Source organism: Prionailurus viverrinus, chromosome X (genome assembly GCF_022837055.1).
Source record: "Prionailurus viverrinus isolate Anna chromosome X, UM_Priviv_1.0, whole genome shotgun sequence".
In the NCBI taxonomy this organism is placed as follows: domain Eukaryota; kingdom Metazoa; phylum Chordata; class Mammalia; order Carnivora; family Felidae; genus Prionailurus; species Prionailurus viverrinus.
In genome coordinates this window covers 17554097-17566679 of record NC_062579.1, presented here as the reverse complement: position 1 = coordinate 17566679, position 12583 = coordinate 17554097, and the positions used below count along the sequence as shown (strand labels likewise).

The 12583-nt window shown below is 41.2% G+C and overlaps 1 protein-coding gene across 1 annotated transcript in view; it reads right to left on the bottom strand.

Moving 5' to 3' along the window:
- POLA1 (DNA polymerase alpha 1, catalytic subunit) overlaps positions 1 to 12329 on the bottom strand; it is a 299688-nt gene extending 287359 nt beyond the window's left edge. Inside the window, exons 1-4 of the mRNA XM_047844422.1 lie at positions 12229 to 12329; positions 7563 to 7687; positions 5011 to 5107; positions 3987 to 4067 (exon numbers count right to left, since the gene is read on the bottom strand). Of these exons, the coding sequence (XP_047700378.1) occupies positions 3987 to 4067; positions 5011 to 5107; positions 7563 to 7687; positions 12229 to 12271 (346 nt within the window). The 5' untranslated portion in view covers positions 12272 to 12329. The remainder of the gene's footprint in view (positions 1 to 3986; positions 4068 to 5010; positions 5108 to 7562; positions 7688 to 12228) is intronic.
- Between the last annotated feature and the right edge of the window lie 254 nt (positions 12330 to 12583).

Here is a 12583-nt window from a genome sequence, read left to right as displayed (position 1 = left end):
GATGACTAGGACATGGGTCCTTTCATCAAAAACCTCCGGGTCCAGTGCAACCTAACTTACAGATAACAAAACTCAGGTCCAGGTAACTGATGGGAGTCATTAAAGATGATAAAGACAATTCACAACAAAGCCATAACTCAAACAAAGTCTTCCTCCGTTCAGGGAGATAAAAAGCACACAGGTTCCTTTCATTCTCTTCTTCATGGACACACAAAAACTACAAATACACAATTAGCCACATTGCTACCAAATGGTACCACCGTGTAGAGTCCCTACATTACACAGGTTGGCAGAAACCAGAAAGACAGTCCACATGTTTACCGTAACTAATGAATAAGTAACATCCAACATTAAAAAATTACATTTATCCTTATTTCTTTTGTGGAAGGAAAACGGGAAGGATAATCAGAAACTATTAAAAATGGTTACCTAGGGAAACTGGGTAAAAACCAAGTAGAGAGCACAGTGATGAGGATAAGATTTATCTGAGTCTTGATCTCAGTATCGTTTTGATTTTGAAATCATGAAAATCTTTCACAATATTCAAAAATTGAAATTGAAACAAAGGATTTTTTTAAATCCTAATCTGAATACAAACACAAATGAACCTTGGTAGTAAACTGATAAAATAGCACAAAGAAAAAAATACTTCACGCACCTTCCAAACACAATCCTCTAACTATACACCCTTAGTGAGAACAAATAAAACTGCAAAGAAATTATTTACCATTTTTATGTACAATTCAGTACAGTTACATATATTCACAGCATTGTTCAACCGATCTCCAGAACTTTTTCAATTGTTTATAAAATGATTTATTTATTTATTTATTTATTTATTTATTTATTTATTTATTTATTTTGAGAGAGAACACATGAATGGGGGAGGGCAGAGAGACAATCAAAGGAAGACTCCATACTGATAGTGCAAAGCCCAACAAGGGGCTCGAACCCATGAGATGCAAGATCATGACCTGAACCGAAGTTGGACAGTTAACCAACTGAGCCACCTGGGCACCCCAAACTGCAAAGAAATAATAAACTTCACTTAGAAAGGTTGTCAGTAGACATATTGGTTTAGTAGCTCTAAAACTTCTAAAATTATTTTGCGTGTATTTTAAAGGACAAGGGTTTTCGGGCTGCTTGGATGGCTCAGTCGGTTAAGCGTCTGACTTCGGCTCAGGTCATGATCTCACGGTATGTGAGTTCGAGCCCCACGTCGGGTCTGTGCTGACAGCTCAGAGCCCGGAGCCTGCTTCAGATTCTGTCTCCCTCTCTCTCTGCCATTCCCCAACTCGTGCTCTGTCTCTTTCTGTCTCAAAAACAAATAAATGCTAAAAAATTTTTAAATAAATAAGAAAAATAAAGTACAAGGGTTTTCACGACGTCGAAAGCAGATACAAATACAGAATTGGAGAAGACAAAGTAAGAACCCTGTGGTACTATAATTGAAATGAATGTATCACTATAAAATCATGACAGACACACATATAAAATCTCTTAGTTCTAGTCACTAAAAGGGCCCAGTAGCAAAGAGTACCATCCATCCTCCTGATCTGAATACCACTCTCCACTCAAGGAGCCATGATTCTTGGGGGGAAACAGTTGATTCCAGGTCAGCGACAGGAATAATACAATGAGAACCTGGAACATCTTCCTAGCCCAGGAAGCAAGGAAATGCTCAAAGACCGAAGTGGTCATGTCAAAAAGACATAGGAGGCAGCTCAAAGGAGCTCCCACTGCCAAATTTAGGATAATTTGAACATCAAAAAGAAAAATGATAATGGATACTGAACTAAAACAGTTATTTTATTTCAATCTTTGAGTTTAAAGTGATCATTTTAAAAAGGAAAGAGAAAAAAAAAGGAAAGTCATCAATAGATGTTGAAAGCATTGGGTGATAGTTGGTGAGTGAAAGATATACACATGATCTCACATATCATCCCTTATGTACATTAATACAAAGGTGGAAAAGTAGCTTTATAAGGAAGAGATCTGATGAACATCACTTTGGCCAAGAGAGCAAACTCAGTATCACCAAGAATAGGACAAAATGACATTATGTGCCTCTGATATGATCAGTGGAAAGGACACAATTTCTTCTATATTGCATTTTTGACAAAATATTTAATCTCTAGGGGCCCTTGGATGGCTCAGTCGGCTGAGCGTCCAACTTCGGCTCAGGTCATGATCTCACAGTTTGTGGGTTCGAGCTCCGCGTCAGGCTCTGTGCGGACAGCTCGGAGCCTGAAGCCTGCTTGGATTCTGTGTCTCCCTCTTTCTCTGCCCCTCCCTGTTCGTGCTTTGTCTCTCTCTCTCAAAAATGAAAAACATTAAAAAATTTTTAAATATTTAACCTCTATACACCAAGAAGCAATCAGGCAAATCCCAGATTGTGGAATAGTGAACAAAACCAGCCTGGTCCCTTTCAAGATGTCAAGGTGATGAAAGACCACCCCCCTTCCACCAAAAAAAAAGCCAGAGAGGGAGGAGAGGATGCATGGTGCCATTCTATACTAAATAACACTCAAGAGACATAAAAACTGAAATGGACTCTGAACTTGAAAAAACAGGTATCATTTTGGGCTGAGGAAATCTTAATATGAACGATATATTAGATAATATTATGAGAATAGTACTGTGGCTAAAGTACACAAGTGTTCTTGTTCTTAGGAGGTCACTATTGAAACCTGTAGAAGTGAAGCATCATGGCTTTAAAACTTACTTTCAACAAGTTAACGAAAACTTAAGTCTGTGTGTATGTGGTTGAGAAGGGGGAAGAGGAAGAAAGTAAATGTTAAAAATCCACAAATTCGGGCCCAGTATTTCTAAAAAAGGACAAGATAGAACAGATTTTAGGCTTTGTGGCTGCACACATCTCTCACACTGCTACATATTCTTCCTTGCATTTTTCTCTTTTTTAAAAACACCTTTTAAAAATGAAAAAACCAGGGCATCTGGGCAGCTCAGTCAGTTGAGTATCCAACTTCTGATTTCAGCTCAGGTCATGATCCCCAGGTCATGGGGTCGAGCCCCCTATCAGGGTCCGTGTTGAGTGTGGAACCTGCTTAAGAGTCTCTGTCTCTCTCCCCCCCTCTCCCTCTGTCCCCTGCTTGCACTCTCCCTCCCTAAAATTTAAAAAAAAAAAAGAAAAGAAAAAAACATTCTGAGCTGGGGCCCTACATAGTAACAGGCATGATTTCCTTCTGAGGTAAAAAAAAAAAAAAAAAAAAAAAAAAAAAGTGAGACCAACTACGGTGATAGCTGTGCAACTCTGACTATAGTAAACACCACTGAAATGTACACTTTAAATAGGTGAATTGTATGGTACGTGAATTACAGTTCAATAAAGCGGTTTAAAATAAACTGGCTGTGAGTGGGCCATAATTTGCTGACCCATGATCTACACTTGGTGGTAATAATGAGGCAAATCAAAAAAACAAACACTAAAGACAATTTCCCCTTCACATTTTACAGAAACTAAATCAGGCTTGTTTACTTAAGAAAAAACATTTTGTCAAAGATTATGTAGCTAAGAAAATCTGACACATTCATTTGTATCATTTTAAATTTTGATTAGACAAAGCAAGTTGATTACTAAATCTAATTATTGTACTATGCTACTATCAAAGAGCTAAAATTGTAAGCACATCAATTGAGTAGAAATTAAAAGACATCATTTATTGCTGCAGCTCTCAAAATCACCAAGTCTAAAATGACCACAGAGATGAAATTCCAAAATAAGTAAAAGACCAAACTCTTTGGATCACAGAGACACGAAACTTCCTTTCATGGTACTGTTTTTCTTTTTACATTTAATTTTCTACACAACTACGCTTCTCTCAATATGAGAACATATACCACACCTGAAAACAGTTGTGGTAGGTCCTTTACCCTTAAAGGAACCCGTGTCAAAGTACCAAGTCATCTCAAATGTTAATGCTTTATATCTCAAAATGGCACTCTCTTAGAAACAAAATAGTTACCTTTCTCATAAGAATCAAGGGCATCGTCTTCAAGGTCATCATCAAAAATCTCTCGGCCATCCTCCACATAGCCAATACCATCTACAGGACAAAATTTTAAATTGGAATCGAGTTTGTAAAAGTGGCTAGTAGTATTTTAGCCACCACCACCACAACAAAACACCTTTTATACCCACTCAGATGTTCTCCCGGCCTGTGCCATCTTTAAGTGTAGCAGAAACCTGGTTCAGATGAGTGCCAGATGAAACACAACATTTACATACACAGCAGGTTTGCTGAGTCAAAACAAAAGGAAATATGCTATGCCCATCCAGGTGAGCTAGGGAAACAATTTGGCCCTCAGGATCAAAGTCTGCCACAACAGGATGTTTAGCAGTAGTTTTGCTCTGCCAAAAGAATAAAAAGTACAAGAATTGAGATTACAGAGGCCCAGAAAAAGCACCTCAGTCTCCAGGGAAAAGTGGCAATATAGCTGAGTCCAACTACAGAAAAAGAAACATAAATATGGTCACAGGTGCAGTCTACACACCCCCCCCCCCCCCAGTGGTCGGCAATCACATGGCCAAGAAGTCACACCCGACAAGCAGTAACCAGTGGGCTTTCCACATGGGTTATAAGAACATCGGGACCAGCCTCTGCCCTGAGCTTTCCACTGTCCAGGTTACTGTTCACGCAAAGAGCTTTGTGTAATCCTCACAGACATTCTGTGCAACAGGTAGTTTTCCTATCCCCACATCACCCGAGGATACCCCACAGGTACATGGTTCCTCCCAATTCCTAGCCCCTTCTTGGAGGTTTTATACTAGTTCCTGAGATATGTGGCCGGACTCCCCAAATATCCCAAAACAAACTTTGTATTGTACTGCCTCTGCACTCTCAAATATTGTACTTGAGAAAAATCTGAACCAATGGTATGATCTTCACAGTGTCTTACGTCTGCTCGTGCAAAGCAGCAACTCCACTGCACAAGACTCTACACAACACAACTAGTACGGCGTCTAGGAGGCCATTTCCTCCCACATACCATCATCCACGATCCAGTCATCATCTTGACGGGCCTGAACCAGCTTCGAATACTGTTCTTCATCAACTTCTTCATAAACACTTGTGAAGTCCTCAACCTGCCATCATAGAAGTTTGAGAAAGCTTCAAACGGAGTGAAAGCGTTAAACATTTCTGATGGAAAATCGTCAAATTGAAACTGGAATGGCAGCCTGAAGGAGTAGCTGCAACCAAATCATGAGTTCTGACATTCAACACCACTACCAGGTTTTCCTTAAATAGACATCAATTAACTTAGTATTCCTTTTACGTGGGTGTTAACACAAGATATTAAATGATTCCATTAGCATAATACACTTGTCACACCATCAATTACTCATCGGCTTCATAAAAAACAAACTGAATTATAGCCAATTCTTTGGTAGCTGCTTTGGGGATTATTCGCTTGTAACTTCTGGACTGGTTTCTCCTGTACTTAGCAAACCAATAAGGCATGCTAACCCCCTCTACACTAGCTGATGATGTCCTGCAAACTGACAATTTTATGAACTATTCAACCAACCAAATATAGTTCAAAAGGAAACCCTCCCCCACCTATCTCCCTCTCCCACTCAGCACAACAAGCATACTCGGTATTCTACAGACACACTAGAAACAATGTTTCAGTGATCCCTGTCGGCATTACCACTGATGCCCTACCGTTCTCAGGCCCTGAGACTGCAGAGACTGGAATGCCGAGCTAGGTGAAGGGCAAGTCCTCCAGCAACATGAGCTGCCCAACTGCAGGAGGGCCAGAACACCAGGATTTATTGACATGAACAGAGCAGAGCACTTCACAACGTAAGCAACAAGCAGAACAGAGGCAGCCACCTCAGCGGCTACAGTAACAGGCCATCGGCATCCCAGGTGCAAATTTGGTGGTCTGCTTAGAAGAATTCAAAGACACCTCATTAAAAATCCCCCCCTTCTCTCCAGAGTTCAAGTGGGAAAGGGGCTAGAAGAAATGACTAACTCCAGCTGAACAGCTAAGACTCCAGGAAAAATCGCTTGGACGTGGAGCTTTGAGAGCCCAATGTGCAGAGCTGACCAGACTCCTGCCATAGCAATGAGACTTGTAACAATGACAGGACCAGGCTTGGTTTTCACCAGCTATTTAATCTGCTCCATAGGGATCACTGGAAAATGTTGATTTGGCCTTTCACCATTTGATAACAGAAACTACCTGCCCTACCGAATTCAGTTTTTGACAACCCAAACACAAACCCATCCAACAATATTACTATACTGACCAAGTTTCTTTTGGCAGGGGAAGGGAACTGGCAGGATGATTTTTGTTGGTTGAAGTCTATCAGGCATACTTTGTCTCTTATTTAAGTAACTCACTTTAATATACTATCAAAAAGATACCAGAAAACTATTTTAACAAATTATTTTGAGTAAAATGTCATTTTGACTCTATGTCACAAAACAGAGCTACTGCTTGGCATGAACCCTTAGAGCCATGCAATTAACATGAGTGATTAAAGAAAAATCAGTCACATCGTGTCAACATCTGAAATGCCCCCACAGAACTCCTTTACAGAAGTTCCTACATTAAAAATGCTTTACTCCTGCTTTACTGTAATCCTTTTAGCAACCCTTTGTGATCTGGTTGACTCACTTAACTTGACTGAATGATGGCAAGTGAAAAAAAACCACTCTTCTACTTTCTTAATTGCATAGCACAGTATATACCATGGTTAAATATGCAGATTCTGAAGCCAGACTGCCTGTGCTCAAATCCAGGCTCCAGGATCCGCCACTGTGACCTCAGGATTCTCACCTGTGAAATGCTGTTAATCATAGTATCTAACTTTTTCATGATTATTGGAAAGATTAAATAAATGAACCTATTAGTAAAAGAACTTAAAACAGTGTTTGCTAAAAAAGTATATGAGCAGTTGGAGTTATCATTATTTTCCAGTATTAATTAATCACTTTCTGGCCCTAAGGCAGCTAAGATACTGTAAGATATAGGAAGCACACTGAAAGGGAACCCAGACAATGCTGTCTAGATGGCAGCCGCTCCTTTTTTTTCCTTTTTTACCTGCAGGCCAAAAGGGCATCACATTCAATCTTACACATAGGACACAACAGGAGTAAGGCCCAAGTCCTTGCAGATTCACCCCTTGCAGATGAAATTAGAAAGAAAAATTCTCTCCACGAAGTAGTGCTTAGCTAGACTGCTCAATACCTTAAGAGTAAGGTAAAAGCATTTCTAAGTTTCCCCCAACAAAGCTATGGGACTTACCAAAGCTACAGTGTGCTTAATAAGGACAAAAATGTAGATCTGCTTTCATCAGAATGTGAATAGCATGCGTAAAGTGCCTTACAGGAACTCAAAGGGTCAAGCAGTGTACACAATGTACAAATCTACTTCATGCCCATGCTTGTTTAATAGTAAGAAATGACTATCACAACAAGAGCGAATTATATGCTTATTTCTCATCAATGACAAAGGGGACATAAAATACCGACAGGCTATGAGTTAGATAAAGCACAGGAGGGGGAAAAAAAAGAAAAATGGTTACTTACTTCATATTTATACTTCTCACCAGCTTTAGCCCTTTTCAGTCTTTCTAGAGCTTCCTGGCGCCCTCTCTTTGATTTCTTTTCTCGCCTGGATCGAGAAGCTACAAAACTCCCTGAATCTGACAGAGCTGAAAAAAAGCCAAATTTATAGGAAATGTTAGAAAATTGCCAGTCATCTTTCCTCAGTAACAGGGATGTTTCTAGCCAATAGTAACAATTTTAATATTATACACACATACTTTTCATATTGTAGACAGTAAGTTCAAAGGTCATATTCATGCAGCTCCTGTGACTCCAGAAATTTTCTCTAAGACCCAGTGAAAATAACTGAAGCAACTGTTATTTTTTTCTTCCCCAAAGAGGAAAATTCCAAATTCAACTGATATCTTATGGAGACGCTGCAGAATGGAGATCAGCCATTAGTCCATAACCTTTCCATTAAAAATGACAGCCCATAAGCAGAGTTATAGGAGAAGGACAAGTCATTTTGTATTCTATTAACACTTGAAAGGCTCTGAGGGAGCATCTGCTTTTTGCATTGTACTAGGCGCTCTGAAAGACACAAAGATCAGAAAGACATGGTTTGTGTACTCACAGAATTCATAATCTAAAATGGGAGATAAGTTAACAACTAGTTCAAAACCAGTCTTTAGGATACCTGCCCTAACAGAGGGGCAGATAAAGTACTTGGAATTTCAAAGCAGGGATCAAGTGGGTGGTTGGGAGAATTTAACAAGTAGGGCTCTGAAGAGATTGAATCCTTCACTAACTTCCAGGCCTCACTCAGTCGGTTACAGCATGGTATGATAGTGCAAAATTACAAAGATTAAAATGTATTTTGTCAAAAATTACTGGAATATCAGAAGGCCTCAGTGTTCGTTCATTCAACTTTTGAATTATTCATGTTTTTGGTCATTATCAACTGACCACCACACACATACACTGAAAAGAGTTCATCCACAAAATTAAGACTTTCATTTACCAGCTGAAGAATAACCAAGGCAAGCGAGGCAGTGCTGCCTGCCAGCCGTGCGTTTCAGCTTAGCACGATTGCCATCTAGGTCTGTGAAATTGAGTATTTTATTGTATTTGATGCTAATTATTTTATAAAAAGGAGTAGGCACAGAAAAGAAGTATTGATGAGATGAATCCTAAAAGCTCCAATCCCTCTGGAACATTCATAACAACATTAAACTGACTGACAAAGTGTTTGACTGAAATAGAAGATGCAATTTAAAGTTAAATTTAAATGCTGACAATAAACTGTTGAAAACTAGATCTTAAAGGTGAAGCATAATTAGAGATCTTATTTTTTCTAGCTTTCTGGAAATGGAATCTCTTTCTACCATCTCAGTCTATTGTTTGACTTTTGCATCTTTTAAGTCCATTTTCAAAAAAGCGTTAAGTAAAAATTAAGGAAAGCAGGTAGTTGATGATGACAGCCACAAATCTTGGGTGTCACTCAAATGATTTCAAAAAATCATGAGCAGGCCTACGTGAAAAGGTTTCAGAGATTATTGGGCATGACCAGTGAGAGTGAAAAGTTGGTCTCAGTATATTTTTAAAGACTCCGTGGACCCCTTTAGTAGACTATCCTGACGAAATCTACAGTTCTTCAAATGAACTTACTTCACAGGCAATACTGTGCCACTCTAAAGGATTTGGGATACAATTACAAGCAAGAGACAGCTGCCTGTCGTCAAGGGGGCTCACAGTCAAATAAAGCAAAAGGACCTGAGGTTCCCACGATCATACAGACACGGTGCCCAATAAGAAGGAAGAACAAAGTACTCAGGAAACACAGAAATGAGCACTGTTAATTTTGCCTGAGGAATCAGGGAAGCCTTCACAGGGGAGGTTGCCAACACTGACCCAGGAAGAGAAATAGAATTTCACCATCATTGTATAGGGGGAAAAGGGGCAGAAGCACTGAAAAAAAGCATGAGCCAAATTACAAAGGGATGAAACTGCCAAGTGCATTCAGAAACCGTGAGAAAGTCAGTATGGAAGATAAATCTGACATCAAAGTGTAGAGTGGGAGAACAGATTAGGGAAAAGCAGTACAATCCAACTCCACCACTTACTGGGTGACATGAGACCACCAGTTAGTGTCTCTGAGCTGCAGTGATCAGATGTCTTGTTGTTGGTTTTTAAGCTGCCCAGCACCTGAACCTATTTGTGAAACTCCCCGCTTATAAATCTTGCTCGGACACATAGAGCCCAAATGTCACTACATAAGTTGCAAAACCAGATGCTCTTTCCCAGACACCCTTGCAACTAGAGCATGAACATATAAAAGAGGCTCTATCAATTAAGAACACCAGTTCAGACTTTCAATCAGACGCTCGTGACAGAAGGAAAAGGGGGTGGGCTAAAGGAAGATTCTAGAAGTAGTATCACCTGCAAGAGGATTACCTGGGCTCACGGAGCCAGCAATGTCCCAAGGTACAAATTATAACATCAAGTACTTGGCCATGGCTGGCAATGACCTCCTCAGTAGACCAGTTTTGGGACATGACTTTAATCACATTCCTGGCTAAGCAGCCCCTTGACTGACTCTCCAATCCTCCTGGAGTTTTTGTGAACAACATATCCTTCTAATCCCTAAAATCCTTCCAATAAATTGCTTTTTTCTATTTACATCAGCTAGAGTTGGCTCCTGCAGCTTACACCTAAGGACTCTAACTAATGCAGAGCCTCAGAGTTCTCATCTGGGAAATGGGGATAATCATCTCTGCTCCATAAGGTTGTTAAGCATTAAATGAAGATCCCCGGCTTACTTTGTACTCAGCAGTACAGAATCTCATTTAATGTTTGTGTTATGTGTGTACAGATACAGGGTAGGCACACACATACAAACACACACAGCCCACACACACCACACCTAGCAGTACCATGTTCTAGCTTCTAGAAAGCAAAAATAAAGCAAAGCAGTTTGCTCAGAGAAGCCTCAATATAGCACCACACATAATTAGATCTTTACCATCTCAACTCCAGGAAGATAAAAACCATGTCCAGCTTACCTACCACTGTAATACTGTTGCACCAGAGTCTGGCAGACTGCCTATACCTCATAGGTACATTATAAATATTTGCTGAATGAACAAATGAATAAACCACCGTACCTGCTTTTTTAAATCATTAAACTCTCCCTGATCCCTTTTCATATATAATAACAGCTAGTTACAGACCTTTCAACTTTTCACTGCCATTGTCAAGGTGCCCCACCTTCTAATACCTAAGGGAAAAAATGCCTAGAATTTTATTCTTGGAATGTGTCCAATGCTTCATGTAGGTAAGTTAACCCCAAAAAGCATGAAAATAACCCATTACAAAAGTTTAAATATTTGCTTCAAGATTACCATCTGAAGTACCCCCGTTCTCCCCAAAAGCAGACAGACACTAGCCTGCAACAGTCTTTCAGGTAACAATCTTTCTGCTCTAAGGAAAAAATTCTAGTCACAAGCTCCAGCAACTACTTAATCAACACCATGACTTAAGAGAGTCTCAAGATTACACAGTATCCTCCGAAGAGTGATTTCTTGATGTTCGTAGATGACGTAGTTTTTAGGGTGAAGAAAGACACCCTAGTGGCAAATCACTGATGCACGGCTGCAAAGACTGTTCGCATACTCACATCCCACACCCCATTTGTAATCCAGGCTAGACGACTCTCCAAAATAAATTGTCTTAAAAACGAAAGGCTAGAAGAAATTGAAATCTGTGATTCACAACTAGGTGAATGCAAAGGAAGCTGATTAGAAAGCAAGTTCTCATTAATGGTGATGTATTTGAGTGACAGGTGATGGAGCTTGAGCTAAGAAAGCGAAGCATCTGATTTTAAGTTAGAAGTTCACTGAAGTTAAGTCACACTAGATGAACACAGTTCAAAAATCAGAAATCAGACAAAGCCAATTTACATTTTTGTATTCTATTTTTGGAAGTAAAAGATTACTACTGAAAACGGAGTCATATCTGTGACATCCCAAATGCTGCTGAGCTGATGCTTTTTGGGGGGGGGGGGACTTCACCAGAGACGACTAGATTGTGAATATTATTTCTATGCAGCACTTGAAGAACTTTCGACAGAATTTAAAGAAAAAATTGTTAACGCACAAAGTAGAAATCCATTACCTAAAAAGACAAAACCCATTTGTATCTTGCGGTGACAGCCCCTAGACCTTTCTCTCCTGCTGAGTTACGAGATATAAGCAATTTTCCTGGGAGCTTCTATAGAAAGGGACCACATCCGTTCTGCCCTAGCCCTCAAGCAGATACTTGGGGCCAGAGTCCGGAGATACTTTGAAGCAAACCCGTGCCCCACCGGGGCCAGTCTGGATGAAGGTGCGCCCAGCACGTGGAACGCGCTCACCAAAAGAAATAAAAAGAAAATGCAGACTAGTGCGGACACCAGGAGTGACACAGGCCCTGCAGGGGGTGTGCTCTGGTTTGCCAGGTGCAAACGGTCCTAAAAGGAAGCACCACCCGATACCAACCAAAGGGGTCCTACCCGGGATGGCCGAGGTCCGCGCCCGAAAAGACCAGTACGGCGACCCGGATGCGCGCCTAAGACAAAATAAGAGACCACTCCAGAATCCCCACCACCTACAGTCATGCCACGGTCCCTACACTCCCAACTCAGGACCCCGCGCGCGGGGTCATCCCTCACCGCTTGACCCCAGCTCGCAGTCTTCACCGTGCACGAGCGCCATGGTTCCGAAGTCTCCCGATTCCGCGCCAACCAGCCCGAAACTGGCGCGGGGGCCGAGACAGGCGCCAGGCTGAAAGCCAATCAGAGGCTCCGGAGGCTGCGGACTTCCGCCCGGAAGGCCACTGACGTGCCGCGCCGCGCCGCGCCCCGCCCCCGGCCTTCCCGCGGACGCGAATTTGGCGCCCTGTTATGACCCCTCCGGGAAAAGCGCGAGTGAAGGGGAGGCCGAGGAGAACAGGAAAAAGAGGCGGCCGGGCGCTGGAAAGGAGCCGCCTGGAGACGCGCTGCGCAGGCGCACCCGTGCTGATGGGGA